The sequence below is a fragment of the Rhea pennata genome, chromosome 20 (genome assembly GCF_028389875.1).
Source record: "Rhea pennata isolate bPtePen1 chromosome 20, bPtePen1.pri, whole genome shotgun sequence".
In the NCBI taxonomy this organism is placed as follows: Eukaryota; Metazoa; Chordata; class Aves; order Rheiformes; family Rheidae; genus Rhea; species Rhea pennata.
Genome location: NC_084682.1, coordinates 2,142,503 through 2,163,409, shown reverse-complemented (window position 1 = coordinate 2,163,409; position 20,907 = coordinate 2,142,503). Strand labels below are relative to the sequence as shown.

Below are 20,907 nucleotides of genomic sequence, written 5' to 3'. Positions count from 1 at the left end.
TATACGGAGTCACTGACCTTATTCAGGGGTACTGCCAATTCTTTGGCTACATATAAAGCATCAAACTCCACGCAGAGAGAACACAAGCAAATAATGCCCTCATACTGAACAAACATGTCCCAACTACCCCATCCGAAAGTCACATACAGCCAACAGCTTTGAAGATATCAGTCAACACATGTCAATTTTCAGAAAGCTCAGAGACAGGCAATATAAAGAAACCCATCATAATACTCAATAGCAGAGATTTTTGAAAAGTGCTTAAGGAATTTAGACACACATGTTTCATTAAGCTCAATGCAAAATAGATCCCTCTGGTAGAGATAAACAGGCAAGCCGCCATCTGAAACAGAATACCAGAAGACGTCTTGCCACAGGTTTTTTTTGTTTTGTTTTGTTTTTTTTTTGTTTTGTTTTTTTGTTTTGTTTTGTTTTTAATCTTAAAGCTAAACCCAGAACCTGGACATAAAGGCAAAGGTAATTAGTTTTCAACTTGCAAGAGTAATTACTTTTCAATTTGCAAGGAGTATCTTTGAAATGGATGGGATAAAAAGTCTGAAGACTGGATCAGGATATTATTTTTATCCATACCTCATATGACTTGCCAGGCTATCTTGAGTATTAGGAAGTCCTAGATCTGAAAGGGAATCCGAGCAGACAGATACAGGAGACAAAGACCTCTCTTTTTCCTCTAGCAGGTCAAGTTTCACCAAGGAGCTAGTCTCATCTTCTGAGTTATCCTCTGACACAGAACCAATGATGAAACGAGAGTGAGGGTTCACCTCCCCAGGTTTAGTGGGTGGAGTGGATTCTTCCATGGTTCCTCCAAATTGGGCTCTTAGCACTATAACAGGCAAACGAAAGCAAAAGACAAAACCTGAGGTTAATACCTGCTGTTGCAAAATAAAGAACAAGAAAGAGCAAGGTTCATTTCTGATGAGAAATGACATGTTAAAATACTAAAGCTGAACTCAGACAGGAGTCTAGGATCAAGAATGGCTACTTCTGCTACAATCATTGACTTCACTATTTGCACAAGGACTATGAGATCAAAGCGCCTGGTCATTCTGATCTGTTGTAAAAATCTGCTAGTTTAGGCAAAGTTGCAGTAAGCATTTAAAGGAAAATCGCAGATAAACACAACTAGAAAACCAGAATTTCTTATTAAAAATGTTTATTTTGATAGCATCTAAATACTAGGACTCTTTGATATTACACATAGCATTATTTAATGCTATTCAGACGGTAGATTTGATTGGTCAAGTTTGAGATTCCAAACACATCTTTCACAGGTCTTGCAATGTGTAAGACATGTTATCTCTTAGATTTTTTCAAAAGACTCTGTATTTCTTAGGATTCTTCAGGAATCTGAGCTATCTACCAAACACTGGGGAGTAGACACAGCATATTGGCTTGCTCCCCACCATTAAGGTGGGACTATGCAAGACCAAAGGTCTATTTAGCACAACATCCCACCTTCAGCTGTGGTCAACAGCAGACACTTGGACAAGAGTAAAAGGACAGACCAAAGTATTATAGTTTGCTTTCTTAAAATTTGTTCTCAGTCTCCCGTGCCAAGAACTCAGCCATGTCCCAAGCCAGAAGTGCTACCTTTGGGTAGGAAGGCATCAAAAGCTTGAGGCAAAGTCAAAAAGTTTGAAGTTTTCAGGCTTAGAGAAGCATCACGATGAAAGTCACTGGATGTTGGAACAACTACAGAATTAAGTGAAGATCTTTCAAAAAATATGATTCCCCAAGAGTTCTCTATACATATCATAGGCATAGCACAAGCAGCAATATTTTAAGCTTCTTCCACATATTGCTGTGCTACTTGCTTTATCTTTAATCTGAGAAGATCAAGCTTTAGGAAGACTTTTCAAAGCTCCTTCAAGTCCAAGAATAAATTACCATAGAATGACTTGAACAAATTTAGTCAAAGGGAGAGGTCTTCCTACCCAACTTTCTCTCTTCCTCCAGCTATGTGCTCACACTGCTTACCCCCTATCAGCTCTGGGGCTTTACAGACCTCTGAACTGACTCAACAAAATCCTCAGAAAAGTAACCCACCGAGAAACAGATTATTTTCTGCAAGGTTGGCAAGTAGGTTAAGCTCACCATTGGGTCAGATAAGCAGAAGGGCGAGGACTGGAAGATACTGGTAAGAGATGATGGAGAGAAAAGCAAAACCTCCCCCTTTTTGGCAGCAGTGAGCTGCCAGACTGGCTCAGCCATCTTCTGTAACTTCACCTTGACTTTCACCTCTCAATCTCAGATCATCCATGTCAGTTAGGAGATGGTATCTACTCCACAGTACTATAGTGAAACTTAGTGGCATGTTTTATAATTATTGGAGAAAAATGCTAAAGTGGAGGTCTCCATTTCCTATTAAAATTATGGGAAGATTATTTATGTCTTATCACAGGGAACTTTGAAGTATCAAAATTCAGTGTTGTTCCAACACAACACAGCATGAATGTAACTTTTTTCTTTCTTTTCTTTCTTTAAGTATGAAAAGAATAAAACTGAGAAAGAACATGAGAGAGATAGGGAATAAAGGAGCACTCCAAAGCACAGTCAAAAATATCTAGGACAAGAAATATACTTTTCATACACCCTGCTCTGCCTGATTTCTATGCTCTTATAAGACACCTACATAGACAAAAACAAATCGTTAACAAAATAGGAATGTTTATGCACTAACCTCTTGCTAGTCTTGCAATCTGAGCAGATATCCACTTCCAAAATGAACTGGAAAATAAGAGAATTATCAAGAAAGTATTATCGTTATTATGAAGTATTCTGGATATGTACTCCTGACTATATCAATCAGTAAGCACAAAACTGTTGTAAAAAAACAGCAAAGAACAGATTACATAGCTTGCGTAGAGTAAAGCCACAGAGTAAAACAGAAGCTGAATATAAGATGCTCAATTCAAGCTACAACACCTCGTGCTACCACATCATTCTGGCAACTTTTCACCAAAGTGTTAACACGTACAAGATACAGAGACCTGATCATTCCACATGTATTTCAGTCTGGTTTCTTAAAAACAGGCTTTGTGCCAAGGCTATCCAGCTATGTCAAACTCTTCTCATGGTCAGCTCTGAACTTCTGCAACTGCTGGCCAATTTCAACAGAATTTGATGCTCAGGAGTAAATCTCAACCCTAATTACATTCCTAGGAACTTTATGGACAATTTGTGGGTTGAAGATATTATCAACATACCATATTTTCACATCATAAAAAAAAAGTAGCTTATCTGTAAAAGAAACTGTGATACTGTGATGCAGCAATACAGATGAGGACAAGACAAGGGGAGATTTATCTCCAAGCCTCATTCTCCCCCCAGCTACTTCACTATGCAGAATAGATAGTTTCAATCCTTAATTTTCATTCCACACTTTCTTCCTAAACCAATGAGAAAGCTTTGTAAATTCTACTCACTACAGCCAGATTACACCAAGTACAGGCATACAGCTTCATTGGTTTGATAGGAACTTGACAGCTTTCATCCAGATTATACAAGCTAAACTGGACCACACTACAACACAAACAGGACACTATCATGATTTTGATCAGAGCACAGACAAGGAATTTATAGACCATGCTATCTTTAAACATTGTGCTCTTTCTTTTCTTCAGTAACTGAAAATCAAAAACAGATCCAACTGGCTTATGCACTTTTACCATGAATGTACTTGACTGAACCATTTAAATCAAACTCTGTGTTGGTATCACTGCTCTCAAAAACTCCAGTTTCACTGGGGCCATGGGCAGTTCATTTTAGAGAGATGTACTTAAAATTTTTATGACTAAAAAATCACTGCCCAAAGCATCTGCCCAATATAAGCATTAAAGGGTGATTCTATTCATCTTTTTTTGAGGGCAGAGAAGGGACTTGACTGCAAAGGCTGCATATTTATCTGTAAAGTACAGAAACTAAACCATATATACGAATTTATTTAATTGATCTGCTTGGACAAGACTTATTTTCATTACTCAGGTAGACAAAGTAGACTGCTCAGAAAGCTCAGCTGCAAAAATTGGTCCTCCAAACTAACCTAAACAGACACTTATTGCATTTATAGACCAAATCACAACAAAAAAAGTACCTACATTTTTTTAGTTCTCAATTCCCTCCAACAGTTGGCTTTTCTTTGTTAATTTTCCTTTACACACTCACACACGAAGACACACGAAAACAATATTTATGTGTATATTTATTCTGCCATCAAACACTCCTTAAGAATGTCATCCAGATGGATTTACAAATTTATTAGTGCTGAAGAATCTGGGATTGAGTCAAACTAACTTCAGACTTGCTTAATGAAGACTGACTTCTAATTTCAAGAACACACACATTAATAAGTTTCAAGGCCCCTTGGGTTTTTGTTTGTTTGTTTTGTTTGTTTGTTTTTTATGCAGAGAAGGAAATAGAGGCAAAGAAAGTGTTTCATGCTACTATTCTATTGGAAAACACCAAAGCAATGCCAAGGCTGTCGATTCCCAATCCCATGCTCAAACAATTTGACTCAACTGCCTGGTTTGTGCAACTCAGTTATAAAGCATTCAGTTACCCACAAAGCCCCGTTCCAATACAACCACCCATGCATCTCGCTCTCCTTCTGCAGCCCTTGCTCTTCAGTCCCAAAGCTGTAAGAGTTCTTTTTAAGTTTTGTGATCAGTGGTAACTCAATCTTGCATCAAATTAGACATACACGCAGCTTGTTATCAGTATGCTGAAACTCATTATTCACACCTAATTGAATTTCAACATTGTTTTGGGGCCAATTAAAATGTGTTATTTCTCAAACCATCTCCTCACAAAAGTCTTTGCTTTCTATACTGCAGACAGAATATGAAAGTCTCAGCAAACCATGGCACATTGTATTCTTCTGAAACCTAACTGCCATAGTTTGAAACACAGCTTCTTCACTTAACTTCAGCTAACCACTGACATAATATTCACTCACAGCACTAACTTTAGTATAGGTGCCATTTGTTTTAATAACGCTGAACTAGACCCTAGAAGACAAAGTTGCCTGGATCCTCTACTATATACACTCCCTGTGCTTATTTTTGCAGGTGTCAATTGCCCATATAACAGGGCAACTTTTGCAGAGACTGAAAAGTCTATAAATTACAGACTCAGAATAGTTTATAGCGTCCAGATTCAGAATTTGGTCTTGGAAAGATATATGGACGTGCAACATCATGCACTCTGAGTTTACATAAACATATGCTACATCACAGTTAAAATTTTAAAGAATCTGAGCCACATTGTCCTCCTTTCTCCTGAAGGAATCAGCTCATATTAAAAGTCAGAAGATACATAACATTTTTGCAACTCCCCAGCTCTGCAAATGTCAAGGAATTTAAAACACAAATTGTGTTCTTTGCATGAATCATGCTACAAGTACTGTAAACCCTGCAAATTGTATTTAAAAAGGGTAACATATCAAGTTTTGGCCTGAAGTGGAACAAAACCCATTTCACTTTTTCCACAGCTATCATATCATTAATAAAACTTTGGCTTGCCAATGAAAGGCATATAAAAACTTCTAAGGTCTAATATTTTTACATGACAGTTTCATTTTAAGATCCTATTTCTTACCATAAACCACATCTAAGCATAAAACTTACGTATCCCAGTCTGATATCAAGTTAAAAAATTTTTTTTTCAAATCATTGCGTTCTGAAAACAGTATTACTTCAGTGTAAAGTAGTTGTAGGTTCATAATTCCTCTTCCATCTCAAGAAGTCATAAAACATAATAAATCCTTGAAAAACTATCCTTATTTAAAGGCCTCTCATTTAAAACCCAGGCATCTGTGCTACTGTTAACACAAACTGTTTTAAAACAATGAAATGAACTTGTCTGCTTTCCCCATTTACTTTTACTACTTATTTCGTTTTATTCAACAACAAAAATCAGCAACATTCCCACCTGTAGCAAGACTGGAAGCTAATTTTCAGATCAGTAGAGGACAGAGAGATGATTTTTTCATCAAGACAGGCCACTAAACATCAAACCATTTACCTCCAGATCTACCTGCCTGTATTCTTCTATCAGGTCAGCTGCTGCAGTATCTTAAAACTTATTCTGCAAACTTCACCAACCTGTGGCTCTCACACAGTTAATGGGATACTGTTCCAGCTCTTCTCCATCTGAGCCCAAAAGTAAAATTTCACAGAATTAAACTCACATTTGTACATCAGCTTCTTCCAGCCCGTTGCTCATGAATTCTAGTTAAGAATTGGACAGTGACAGTTGCTGAGAAGAGTATTTCAGGAAAGGAAGTGAAGCAAAGTTCTGGGAAGTTCTTTGGCTTCATGTGCACTGAAAGGTACTTTACAAAGTATAAACTATTGCATATGTCCACAGGTTAGTAGTTTTAATTAGCTAATTTCAGGATTTCCATATCAATGTTAAACATACATAAATCTGAATCTACAAGTTGAATACAGGCCTCGCAGCTGCCTGGGGGGGGGGGAGTAATTAAATGCCACTTTCAAAAATCTTATAGAGGCAAAAATCATGGCCTGTGTTTACCTCAATCCCAGCCTGGTAAAACACTAAATCCCATTGTCTTGGATGGGTCTGGACATCACTTAAATGCTTTGGTGAATTTTTACAGCCTGCTAAATTGATATAGAGTACAATTTTACTCTGGACTTTTTTTTTAAGATTTTTTTTTTTTTTTTTTTTTTGAAATTTTCACAAGCAGGTTTAAAAGAAGCCGGAGAAGGAGAGGAGAGAATCATCCGATTCGTTCTGGCAGTCTGCTTTCACGGCTTCGTTGTTTTCCAAGGCGCCCAAAGCCCAAGAGCGCTCTCCGGGAGGCAAGCCCAAGCCCAAGCCCAAGCCCCCCCGCTTCCTCCGGAGGACCAGGCCCCGCCACGAGCGCGGCACCGCAGCCCAGGAGGAAGCGGGGCGCAGCGAGGAGCAGGAGGGCGGCGCAGCCGGACCCCACACGCCGCGTGCTCCCGCCGCCCGCCGATCCCGGCACGCTCGCGTTTCCTTCAGTGGCTTAACCCGCCCGCAGCGGGCGGAGCGGCGCAACAGCCCGCGCCGTGCCGTGCCGCGCCGCGCCGTGCCGCGTGCAGGGAGCCCCCCGGCAGGGAGGATGCCGGAGGAGAGCGGCGCGGGCGCGGCGCGAACAACGCGGAGGCGCCGCAGGCCGCCGCCGCCGCCGCCGCCCCGGGCCCCGTAACAAAGCGCCGCCGCCCCGGCCCTGCGCCCGCCCGCCGCGGCCCTCAGCCCCTCGCCCCACCGCAGGGCCCCTCCGCGCCGGGGCCGGGGCCCGGCTGCCCGCGCGGCTCGGCTCGGCTCGGCGCGGCGCTCACCTCAGCGTGCCGGGAGCTGCGGAGGCGCCGCGGGCCCCCGGCCTGGCGCAGGGCAGCGATGCTGGCGGGAGGGGGGTGAGGGCGGGCGGCGCTGCCCCCTCCCCACACACCGCTCACGGCGCGCGGCCACGCCCGCGCCGGCCACGCCCCTCCGCCCGGCCGCGCCACGCCCCCCTCCGCGCCCGCGCCGGTGGTGTGATGCGAGAGGTTACCTCAGGTCAAACACCTCTAACCCCTCCCTCCCCCGAGCTGGCCTAGACGCTTCTCCCATTGGCTCCTGCCGGTCACACAGCGGGGGGCGTGACCAATCAGGCAGCGCCCGCGGGGCGTGGCCAATGAGGCGATGCCTATGGCCTGAGCAGCCACGGCGGCGCGCCCACTGGCTAGCGGCGGCGCCGAGGGGGCGGGGCCGCGGCCGCGGCCGGGGGGCGGGGCCACGGCCGGCGCGCTGCGGCCCGTTAACCCGCGCCGCGCCGCGCCACGCGGGCGGCGCCCGCTCTGCCCCGCTCCCCAAACCGCTGTATTCCAGCGAAACGGAACCGCCCGAGATCGGCGCCGGCCCCCCTCCCCGGGGTGGGGGGAAGGCAGGCAGGCAGGGCCGCAGCGGTGGGGCTCAGGACACGTGCCGGGGCGCCGCTCCCGCAGCGGGTAGCGGCGACGGAGCAGGGGTGACCCTCAGTCACGCACAGCGACACACCAGGCTCTGCATGCGCACACGAAGCATGTGCAGGACACGGCCGTGCACCGGCTTGCCTTGGGGAGCCGGCAGGTTGACCCACCCCCCACACTATCCAGGGCACCGGACCACGCGTGGGGCAGGGGAACAAAGCAGGCAACGTAATGGCCAAACAGTAGCAAGAGCAAGGCAAAGCAGGCCAGGCACTGCCAAGCGCTGCCCACCTCTTCCCTGACCCTTAGCACTTTGTTCTGCAGATGCACAACAGGTTAAAGAATTACTCTTTCCCCCTTTTTTAAGTTTTGCTTAAAGATCATTGCATTACAGAGTTGCTGAAATTTAAACTTGATAAGGCTTGCAAACGTGAGTCCTAAAGCTACCAGATTTGGTCATCCGCGTGGGCAGACCCTTTCCTGCAGAGAGCGGCACTGTGAAAGCCAAGTACCCGCACAGATGGGTTGGGATCTGTTCAAGCCCCTGTGTTCGGCTCCGTGAGCACCTTCCCACAGTGCCCTGAGGGACACAACACCCCTACGGTGGTCCGTGTGCTTGTCCCTCCTCACCTGCGTGGGGAAAACAGCATTTTAGAGTATAATTTATATGCTGGGATCTTCATTCCTGCCCTTTGAATACAACGGTTGTGCCAGGTTTATAAGGATCCGCCCGTGAGAGCACATCCTCGCACTGGGGACTGCTCTGCATCTCAGGCTTGCAGAAGCATCACTGCAGGGACTTTAGTTTAATATACCAGGTAGTTTCTTTTTAAAGGGTATTTTAGGACTGAGCCACTGGGTAATGGGGATGAGGGACTGTGCTCTAATGGAAAACAGTGTACTGTGTAACATATGCTAGAAAATCTTGTTTTGGGCTCTGCAGCTTTGTGGTTAATATGTTATTAGGAATGACCATGTTCTCACCTCCATCAGGACTAAATCTGAAAAATGTTCAGGGGACAGACATTTTTATATCTCTGTAAGTAAATACATCTTTTACATAAAGGATCCTTCCTCACTTAAAGATTTTTACAATGGCGCTAAAAGAGAAGGTTGGCTGACATTAGCTTAATCTTACACAGTCCTGAGTCCCAAATCACACAGAAGCGAGTGGGAGTACTTGGCATGCTGAGGGACTGCGTCCTCAATCACTGATAATAACTATTACACAGAACTTACAAAATTGGAGATTACGACAGGTGCTTAGTTCATCCCGGCAAGTATTCAGAGTACTCTGATCATGCTAAAACCTGCATGCTGCTGACATGCCCTGCCCGTTTCAGCCACTTGGCTAATAAATACTACTCAAATACCACTGGAGGAGGGATTGCTACATATCATTAAATCCTGTAGCAACTTTTCTGTTCAAGGACAAAGTGAAAAAAACACATGAAATCATAAACAAAGTAAATCCACCCTAAAGAGTGCATTTGGAAGGTGCCTTTGAAAATAAGCAGTAATAAAGGCTTTGGGCCACCCTCAGCTTTGATGGCCTCACAGCAGCACTTTATCTATCATTATAACATTAACACTTACAGATGTTCACAGATGAATCCCAGTGCACATCACACAGAAGGATAATTGTTAACAGTCTATTTACATACAGCACAGAAAAGTTGGCAATATTTGAGTTGTACACAAACACATAAAAAACCTTGGCTTTAGTATCTTTCACACCTGCTTTGAACCACTAAAGCCAACAACAAAATCCCTCTTCATTATGAGCAGGAACAAGTACTGATGGAAGACTTTTACAAGGAATACAATTTGGGGGGAATTAAAAATTGATTTAGATGCAATGTACTGCAAGGTAAGAAGTACCCACCAATTATTATTAGCCACACCAATTTAAATCATGCATTTAGGACAGCAGGTGAATACTGCAGTGACTTACATAGGAACAGATATGGATTCCAAATTTCCCTATATTTTGTATTGAAGTAGTTAAAAAGTACTGGTTACAAGGGTGTTCAAGCTTCAAAGTGTGGACAGCAATAACACATGCTTTAATACAATACCCAACCCAATGATACAGTTTATCAGGCACAAAACTCAGACATACTTTCCAATAGTTTTGCCAGTAAAGGATTTTGAACTGTGACCGTATTTCTGTCTAATGGGGGATGGGGAGGGGGGATGGGGATTAGAGCATGGCGAAACACGTGTCCTTTTTCTTTTACGTTCATAAATCGCATACAGTACATTATTTGCTTTTACATGACTTATAAGTGCACAGGCTGTTTACACATGCAACCCCTCCCCCCCCACACACACTTTCTCAGAAATGCAAGTGTAGCCTTAACAGCACAAGTAAATAACTTTCAAAAAAACAAGGAAAATGTTATTACCTTTTATGATCCCAAACTCAGAGTTCCACGTCTCTTCTCCTGGCTCTGATAACATCACCAGTGCAAACACCCGAAAGATCATCCCAGGTTAGGGGGGTTAGTGACGCCATCCATCCTGGCACGACTCACGTCCTGGCAGGCAAGTAGAAGGAAGAAAGGTCATATCACTTTTTAAAGCAAAATCATGTTTAGTTATTTAGGAGAAGTTACAAAAGATTTTAAGCATCAGAAATGAAATGTTAATCCTTGCAACACTGACAGTACGTGCATATTTATAAGGACAAGAAACAAATCAAGTAATTTAGTCTCTCCACTTAGCAGATGACCTGCCATCATTAACTTAGTCTACAGGACGTGCTGTTATTGGTCCTGAGTTTTCTAACAGCTTCAACCGCTCTAAATCATCTTTAAAACAATCAAGTTAGGCTTATCTCGGCATTCCCAGCCCAGGAAGAGAAGCTGAACAAACTCAAAAGTGAAACTCAGCACTGCAGCTAGGATGGTGAACATCTAGTAATGGTATTAGATACCACATTAAAAATACATATTTAATCCTTTCAAATTCTTTAAAATCTAATTCTTTTTTCAGTATTTTAGAGGTTTTATTTACAACGCTGAGATTTTTGGGATTCCTAATGGTTTCTGCCCTGAGAAAGTTGTGATAAAGAAAAAAAAACAGCAAGAATGGAAACCCCGCTTAAATAAAAGATACAGAAGAATCTTATCAAATCTTTAAAAATTCTTCCATCCTAATGCATGTCAAAGATATTACATACATGTTTTTCAGATGAGCTGGGAACACACTTATCGACAAGATGATGAAATACTCCTCTACATACTATCCTAATAGATCTCCCATGGAGATCTACGCATTGCATTTCACAAGCAGATAAATGAGTTGAGTGAATAATTTGTATTTTCCATTTCAATATTATTTTTAAAGAAAAAATGATTCAACCAAATAATCATTAAAATATGCTGATCTGCAGCTATATATTCTCTTTATATTGCAGTTGGTATGTATAATTGGGGAGGTGTTTGGATTTTTACATTTCTCAGGAAGATTCACAGGAAAAGCTAAATCGCATGCTCATTTACTATGTTCAATCTTTATGATTTGTGTCAAGTTGCAGTTTATGGTAATTGGAAGTCAACTACGAACAAGCACAGACTTTCAAAAAAAAAACTTGATCCTAAATGTGAGGGCCAATTTATCAGGAGGCCTTCCTGAGCAGGGAGGGAATCAAAAGTACCTCTTACCATGCTATTCAAGATTTTTGAACTATTTTATCTTTTTATACCTTTTCCATAGTGTTCCCTTCCCCCCCCCAGTACTGCCTATTCTATTTTCAGTGAAAAAGCCATTGAACTAAAGCAGCTGAATACACTAAGATCAAAAAAACACTGCCTCCACAGCTGCAAAAGAGACAGGTACCAAAAGAGTCTGTCTCTTATATCACCCAATAGGTTGTAAATATGAAATATTTATATTAAAATCCATCCTTATCCACTGCAAATGCCCAGATGAAATAGGTGTGTACAATAAATACTGACCCTCTGACATGCAAGTCCTTGACCCGCATTTGTTCTCCATTTTCAAGCTTACTCATTTTCTGGCATTATCAATGCTTATAGGAAAGAAAATTTTTGTGAGTCTCTAGAATATCAGTCATTTAAAAAGTCAAAAGTTATTTCAGATTCAACATAAATACTCTATCTTTCCTTCACAATCAGTCACATAAGCCTGGGGTTATTCTAATTTAAAAGCGAGAGTCTTCGTAGGAAAAGGTGATATCCATCGCCACCTTCTGGCTAATAGGAGAAAATATCGATTCTCCAAAAATACCCACTGAGCAGCCTTAAAAAACCTACCTCCCCAGGACTTTTCGATTAAAGCTGCAACCAGCAGCGTGTGAATTTCCCCCTTATTGCCGGCCGTTGCGCCTGAGCGTAGCCACTGAGCACACGGAGGCAGAGGACCCGGTTCCTGCACTCGCCGCGAGACCCCGACCCCCCTTCCCAGATAACTCATGCCAGTGCCATTTCCCCAGGAGCACACAACGCTGTCAGCCCCTGCAAGCTGGATGCAACTAGTGCCTGCTCACCTGCAGTGGCTACCTTCATCTTCCAGACAGCTTGAGCTTTTTGCAGTAGTCTAAAAAGTCCCAAATGGCCTGGGGGCAGCCGGCTCGCCTTGCCCTAGGTCAGGCTAAGAGGAAGGGCTAACCATGCCCAAAGGCCTCCAAGGGTGGGAAATGCCAACAGGCGAGGGATTATCGGGTGCTTGGCCTCCTGGGCCTTGCCCGTGGGGCGAGCCCTGTTCTAGAAGGAGCCTGGCTGCGCGGCACCCGGCAACGCCAAGGGGATGAGCGCAGTGCCCACGGCGCCCATCGCGGTGGCAAGAGACACCCCATATACCGGTTTTGCCTTTCCAAATGTTTAGCTCAGGCTTGACTTGCAGCGCACCTCATAAAAGGAAAATTTGACTGATAGATAAGATTTCTTTTTCAGGTCCATTACCTAGCGAATCTGGCACTTCTCCTGACTGGATCAAAACTAGAAATTACTACAGTGTTTAGAATCTAACTTCAAACTCTCCTTAAGCCTACAATATTAAGGGCAGAGGTGTTTTGAACAAAAATATATGATTACAAAGCTATTTTGAGAGCTCTACTAATCAGCTTGATAGATGCTTAAACACCTATACAACATTGCTTAATGGAAGCAGTAAAGATAAGAACTTCATGATTATGAATATTAGATGTAATTATGGTGACAATATTAATTTTTAGCTTATTGTTTGCACACCACAATCTCAGCAGAAAAGGTAAGAGGGTTGTGCACATAGCTGCAAGTTTTAACTGTATTAAACTAAGGATTTTGTAGACAAATTTATGTAGTATTAGTAATAAATACATCTTTATGTATGTTAACTGTCACTTCTCTACCATAAAGTGAACTAAGTCTTTAATCCATATGCCATCATCTCAAATTCCCTCTACCTTTGCTTGCCATCAACAAAGCCCTGACATTTAGAATTAGTTACCAAAAGAGGATAGCACTGAGCTAACTATGCACCGTAATTAAAAGCTATTCCTCCTCACTCCATTCTTCTCAGACTTCAGAGATTATGAATGTCGTGTGGAAAATGCCTCAGAAATATCTAGCAGCATGAGAAGCCTGGACATCTTACTGCAAGGTAAGGAGTTCAAGGAAGAGGAAAGCCATTGGGCCTGACAACGGTAAGTCAATGTTTTCAGTTGTCCCAGTTAGTCCTCAGGCACCTAATGAAAAAGGATGCAAAAATGACAAATTTGACCATGCAATATTTTGTCTCACTAAAACCAAAGAGATCTTTGCAGCATTCTCTGATAGGTTGGTGTCACTTGCAGTAATTAATTTTGCACAAAATATGGATTTTTCAGCCAACTATTGCAGCAAGGGAAGCAAAGTTATCACAGAACCACAAAGCTGACCTCGATAGAACTGTCCTTGCCCTGTCACTTGGGGATATTTGCACCCTCCAGTTTTCAGCATCCAAATGCCAAGATTAAGGACCTCAGCTCCAAGTAGCCTTCTGAGTCCTCAAGGGCAACAAGAATCCCAAACAGAGAGGTTTTTCTTTTTTTCATCGACTATTCAGGGAGTTGCCTGTAGGTGGTTATGTTGCTATAAAGTTAGATGTGTGAACAGTGTCCTCCAGGGTGTAACAATTTATTGTGTTTGTACATTAAGAATAAAGCTAGTCCTACAAAAAAAGAACAACCATTGGGATCACACACACAGAAGCAAACAGAAAACCTGCTCCTTTCTCATCATAACATTAACACATAGCTGTCTGAGATTCCTTTATGGCAGTACATCCCTCCCTGCTGGCCTGAACCTTTCACAAGGGAAATTGCAAATAATTTAAGAGAAACCATTTCTGACATTTATTTCTCACTTACCCTTTTTCAGCTCCTGGGATAGCAGCAACCAAAGGGAGGCTAAGCAGAAACCAAAAAGTCATCACTCTGACATGTTTTAGTCTTCAGAGCCCCATGCATGTAAATCTACTGTATTTGGAGAAGGAACATGAAGATTTGAGAAACCAGGCAGAAGACAAATGCACCCTTCAGAGCCTGAAAGTCATCACCAGTGCAGACAGGAAAGCTGCTACTAGCCACAGCTGTGTTTTACTAATAGACAACAGAAAGAAGTTTCAGAGCCAATTTATTCTTACAGGAAAAGGTAAGAACAAAAATTTAAATCTATCAAATATCTGTTTATGTAGATTGAAGGAGGGCAGTCTTCAATTTCATATCGGTGATACCTTAACCAGTTATTAATGAACAAAGTATTTTTACCTTTCCATTAAAGAAAAAGATGAACAAGGAGAAAGTAATGATCCAGAACAGCGACTAACATTATTGAAAGTTTAAGATTTTGGAACAGTTTCATGCTATTTTCTCTTCTTTTGGAAGGGCAGGAGGTCTTTCAAAAATGTAGTTTCCAGTATTAATATGTATGTAAAATTCTTTATGTCAATGCTTCTTGCCAACTGTGTCAACATGCAAGCAACACCAGCCTTTGGTCCTTAAGTTTAAACAGAAACAAACATCTCGTTTTAAAACTTCTTTTCATTTCTAGTGTTTCTGGTAGGGATATCAAATTGTGTTATGACAGCAAAGCTGCCCAAGCTGAAAGTTTTTGCAGAGGGTCTGACTGTCCTGCACATGCGCCAAGATAACCAGACTTCAGAGGGTAAGTACCAACTCTCCCTGCAGAGCCACGGAAGTAGCATTAACAGTATACACAACAAAGGAAAAAGATCTTGGCTTTTGCACACACAGCTTAGCCCTAGTTCTCCCTATCAACAGTTTCTTTGAATAACTATTGCTTCTATCAATAAATAGATTCACTGGATTGTGCAGCAAATCCAGATCTTCTGCAAATTCTTGGCTGTAATGAGAAAACAATACTTTAGCACTGACTTTCACAAGAAGTTACCAGGTTCAAGCACATGGGTTCCATACTAGGGCTCCTAGCTTCCCTTAAAAACCTCACCCGACTTCAGCAGGAAGTTACAAGCCTTTGCTTGCCTGGATTTACACCTCATCTTCTTCTGGGGACAGATTGGGACCTGAAAGATATCTGAAATATTTTAATGTAAAAAGTTTCTGAGAGTCTAGATAGAGTTACAGCTTCCTCTGAAAGAATGTAGGAGACTCCAAATTGTTTCTCTGCCTTCATGCATCTTAAACCAACCTAGCCAAAATGAAGAAAATGAACTGTCAAAGATCTGTAAAAACTTTTGAAATATTCTTCTTTCTCTGTCTCAATTTAGAGGGAATTCCATCCACAAATGACAAAGATATGCTGATCAGACAAAGACAAAGTCTCTACATTAAAGTGTTCATTGCTTGTATCCTGTTAACACCTACGATAGCCTATATCATATTTGTTATATGTGAATTTCCCTGCTCGGTAAGTTTTTGAACATGACAGCTTCTCATCTCAGTCCCACACATTCATCCAGAATATAGTGTTATAAATAGGACCAATGAGTTGAAATATGTTTACCAAGTTTTCAGGAGGAAAAAATTATCTTCACAGATAAGAAGCTTTGTGTTCAATACAGTGGAACATGAAAAACACCTGTTCTGAGTTTTGCAGGCCCCCTGAATTCACCATATTATGCTGCCCATGACCATGCCTCACAAACATACATGTCACCTTGCTATGTGAAGACACTGCTCCTCCTAGAGGAAACCTTGCTCCCCTTTCCCAACAGAGATTAGCAGAATAATGTGCTAGACCTCCTGGAAACCCAGCCAGTATTTCATGGGAGGCATGTCTGAGTTTTGGTTGCAATCAATTACTCTCCAAATTAATACTGTCAATGTGAGGCACTTCTGTCAAAAAGCAGCCCTAGAACAATCTGGTGCTCTTGTGCAAGGCCAGATGCAGCCAGCTAGGGGAGGCACTCCTGAAGGCAGAGGAAGAAAAGTTTAAGGGTAGAAGTGAATAGGCAAGATTTCCAAAGGACAGGTTAAATGCACTCTCTGGTTTTCTAGGCTGTAAGTTAAACAACTTAAAATGATGGTGAGGGTGTATATGCAACAGGGAGAACAAAATACACCAGATTGAGCTCTGGTGATTTACTATGTAAAGCCACATTATTGTGATGCGTGAACATGTGCAAATATTCATCATGGCCCTTCCAGAAAAAAATAGCCTGATACTAGTTTTGAGCAGCTGTTTTCCCCCCACACCCTTTCACACACACACCTAACTACTTTTCTTTCTTTCTTGAGTGCCCATGTCATGGCTGGATCAAGCCGCACGTCGATGTACAGAGCAGTGAAACAAGCCTGCCTGCAGCCTCCATCAGAGTGCGTTGCCAAACAGAAACATTTGTAATCCAGTTTCCTTAGGATACAAGACAGAAGGCATTGCAATGTCTTGTCTGAGTCTCATCCTCCCATCCCCAGGCACCTACTGGTCACCTTCAACCAAATATGACCAAGGGATAACGGGTCTCAAGGACAAGCAAGTTTCCAAGGGGAAATGGGTGATAGGGTAGTGAAGAGGGAACCAAATCTGCCCCTGGGGAAGCTGTATGGGCTCAGCAGTCCCCATGCTGGCTAGCCAGCCAACAAGCCTTGTGTACCTCCTGGCCAAACATCACTGGCAGCACGTGCCATCATGCTAGTAGTCCTGAATGGAGGCAGGAGGAAGTAGTAGTACAGGAGGGAAGCAGGGAAGCTGGTACTATCAGCATGGGGAGGACATATAGGGCAAGTCTGGGTTCCTTTGATCTGCTCTTCATGGGTGAACTTGCTTTTAAATGTATTTAAGGAACAATTATTGTGTTTGAAGATAGAGTTTATCCCTTCTCCTCAAAAAATTAAATATCACTGTGGTCCTGAAAACATACCATTGAGGTGCCTTCTCATGAAGAAAGATTGAATCTTATGCTTCCTACCCCATTAAGTGAACTTCTCAGGTTCAATCCTAATCCAGCCTCTCACAGCGAGTGACCTGAGATCAAGTTACTTAAGTTCAACATATCTATTTATTTGTCTGTCACCCTGATGTAATAATCAACTTGTAGTGAAAATGGAGAGCTTAACCCTGTCAACATACAAGAAGCCATCTGAATACTAAACATACGGAACAAACCACTTGAGAACATTTAATTTGAAGAAACGATCAGTAAATAATTTCAAATAGCAAATGAAAATTACCTAATTTGTTAAAATTTCTGAGAAGAAAAGAACAGAATGTGAATGCATTATTCATTACAGATTATCCACTTAGATCTTCTTGGAGCTTAACTGCACTGTGAGAAACGTGCTGTACTGAGAGGTTTGGAAATTGGACTGAGACCCTTAAGAGCCATTTCACATAGGCCATTGAACAGCTATCAGGTGGTAACACCTTTGGGCCTCCACCAAGCTGAAAATTATTAGAATAGACTTGAGGAAAAAGGCTTTTTAACTTATGGTTATCTCCAGGAGATATCAGGCTTAGTGTAACTTCTTAATTCAGTTCAGCCAGGAGATGTCACACCTCTAAATTACTAATATGGGAAACAACAAAACACTAGTGCTGGTATAACACTCTAGGAGTAAGGTTGTTTATTATTCCTGATGAATATTTTTCTTCCTTGCCAGAAAGAAGCATCACAACAAGACCCTTGCAAGGAAAGATTCAAAATCATTGTCATTCATGAAACCTACCTGTGAAAAGCTGCTGTCTTCACCCGAACACCTTTTTTTTTTATCTGCAAAGATACATCATCTTTCACTTCACCCCTTCCTGGACACAGCAGAATGAACATCAGCAGTTTACAACACCACAAGTCAAGCCATTACAGACTGAAACTAGACTTACATTGGAAAAAACGCTTACCTGGTTAGGAGCAATCGGGTTAATTCACTGAGAAGACAACTGCTGTGAAGACAGCTATATGTTGATTTCTTCCATTAACTACCTGAAATTGTATTTTAGCTCCCAGATATAGGAAAAAACTGTTGGCAAAAGCAATAAAAATTCCAGTGACATTTCAAATTCTGCCTCCCAAAGTTTTTAGTTTTTTTCCCCATTATGTTTTTACATATATCTGGGGCCTGGGCAAAAGGAATAGGAAATAATCTCCAACATTCTACTCTTGTCTTAAAGCTGCCAAACAGTTCATACAAGAAGTATATAGAATACCAGATCTCCTCCTCCAGCATCAACAGGAATAATGCAGATATTAATCTCAGAGATAATGCAAATATTATCTTTGAGCTTTAACCCTTGTCTAGGTCTGAACAGGTGCACATTTTCAGGTGCTGATAGAAAATGAGCATCTCTAATGAAGTCTTCAGCTCCCAGATACAAACTGCGAAGGGCTACATCTGTCTGCTCTAGAGAAGAGCTCTCATCTGAAGTTCCCATGCAAAGGATTACATGCTTCAGAATCTGCATAAATGAACACAAGCAGTTTTCGAGGCTCCCAGTGAACAGTTCAGCATTCCCTCCCTCCCATGATCTAGATTCTGTTCATCTGAATCAACATCATGTGTTCTCTCTAAGGGGACACCAGAAAAATTTCACACAAAATTAAAATTGCACTACAGCATTACAAAAGGGTGCACTGGAACAGTAATAACAGCATTTCTTTTGGAAGAGGTGATTAGCACCAGGAGTGGTGTTATTGCATGGAGCACTGCCCATCTGGGGTATTCCAGATAGGCCCTGTTCTGGCAATAAACGACCTAAGTATAAGCAAGTATTTGAAATTCATTAAATATCAGTTACATTTACCAGGACCAGGGTATCATAAACATATACAGAATCTACCTAATACTTATGCTAAAAAAACATGTTAATTGTCAGTATTACTATTACAATTACACTAGGCTCATAAGGAATACCACATCCCCTCAAGAACACAGTACAGTATGAGGCTACTGTACAGGTCATGAGATATATAGGGCGAGATGTTTATTATCACTGTGCCTGATTGGCTGTCCAGACAGTCCAATATGAAAATATATGGCTACTTTAAACAATGTAACTAGTTATATCATTCCTGAGCTTTAGGGTTTTATGCCATGCAAGACTCATTAAGCCCTATAGCCTAGATGTCCTCAACAAGCCCACAAGTGCACCTAGTTCACAGAGACATCCAAAGCGTACATAGGGGACAGGCACAGAAGACCTTGTGGGCACCAGCCTGCTAACAGACAGGGGAGGGACTAAAGATCCCTTTCTGTATAAACGATTTAGACATACATTCATGCAAATTCATGAGCTGACAGGAGATGGAGACACATTACACATCATGCACAGCTTCTAAGTTACTTGTGAAAAGCAACCAGTTCAAAAGATCAGCGCTGGCAAGTGTCCTGGGCAGGCAAGACGAACCAGGTGCTCCAGTCCTCCCCTCCTGGGCCCTGGACGCTGACTGCCACCACTGCACACGCTGCGGCCGCAGGCCACCCTCTCTTCAGTCTACGTTTTAGGACCTTTCTTACCCTTTTTTTTTTGCCTAACACTTTCCCCTCATTCATTCTCACACCTTTCTTCATCCAACTACCCTCTGTAACTCCTGCTAGTTCTAGCTCATGAGTCACATAACCCAGGCCAACTCTGGCACGAAGGGCGAAGAGCTGCCAGGGGAATACCCAAAGAAGAAGATGGTGTGGTTGAGCCAGCTGCTGACAACCACTCCACCACCGCTGGGAGAATAATCACTGCTACAGGAGAAACTACTAATTCCTTACTATTTTACTGCTACAAGACTTATTTGACACATACTTTCATGACACACAGAGGCCTTGCAAACCTGGATAGAAGGACAGGATCTTGTTTCAAACGTCTAATGAAGGCACTTCTTTTCTGTCTCTTACAGTCACGCGCACGGCAGTCCTGTCCCTCTTCCGCACTTAGCTCGTTCCTGTCATTCTTCTTGGCCTGTGGCCTCGTCGAAGCACTCTTCTAAGTAACACAGAATTCTTCTGACTGATTTGGAAAGAAAACAAACCGCTCTGACAAATCAAACCCAGATTCAAAGCTGCGCTGCTGTGTGAGCTGCACGAGGTCGTTCACGATTTTCCTCCAGTTTGTGCAAGCTCGGACTCGGGGTGTGTGCGTGCGTGCGTGGGGGGTCACAAGTAACGCCAGCCCCCGAGGCCCCCTTGCTCGGCCGCCTGCCACAGCCGGGAATTCAAACCACCACCTCCTCCCACAGCCACCAGCACACCCCGCCCTCCCGGCCCCGCTGCCGGTCACCTGAAGAAGCCTGAGCCGGGAGGCGCAGCTGAGCGGGGGCTCAGCCCGCGCTCAAAACCCCCAGCCCGCCGCAGCGCCAGGAGCCGCTCTTCATTGCCAGCCCAGACTCACTCCGGGCGGACTCGCACCCGCCACGGCGCCGCTGCTCTCCCTCAGCCCGTGACAGCCGCTCCCGCCGGCGGCCACCCCGGGGCGGCCCCTCCCCTCCCCTCCCCCGCTCCCCTCACGCCCCGCCCGGGCCCTGCCGGCGGCGCGCGCGCAGCCTGACGCACGCG

The 20,907-nt window shown here is 43.0% G+C and overlaps 1 protein-coding gene across 15 annotated transcripts in view; it reads right to left on the bottom strand.

Moving 5' to 3' along the window:
* ACACA (acetyl-CoA carboxylase alpha) overlaps positions 1-20,818 on the bottom strand; it is a 159,514-nt gene extending 138,696 nt beyond the window's left edge. For 5 of the 15 annotated variants that reach the window (XR_009960407.1, XM_062592424.1, XM_062592435.1 and 2 more), the window contains exons 1-9: positions 20,633-20,818; positions 20,187-20,362; positions 18,263-18,344; positions 14,314-14,421; positions 13,445-13,650; positions 11,921-11,994; positions 10,367-10,498; positions 2,702-2,748; positions 592-844 (exon numbers count right to left, since the gene is read on the bottom strand). Coding sequence is in view for 14 of the 15 variants with exons in the window: in XM_062592424.1 (XP_062448408.1) it covers positions 592-818 (227 nt within the window). In the remaining variant the exon portion in view is untranslated. Of the gene's footprint in view, positions 1-591; positions 845-2,701; positions 2,749-7,349; positions 7,390-10,366; positions 10,499-11,920; positions 11,995-12,471; positions 13,076-13,412; positions 13,651-14,313; positions 14,422-18,090; positions 18,345-20,186; positions 20,363-20,632 lie in introns of those variants that run through there. The other 10 variants (XM_062592429.1, XM_062592427.1, XM_062592431.1 and 7 more) reach the window with 10 other exon arrangements.
* Positions 20,819-20,907: the final 89 nt, after the last annotated feature.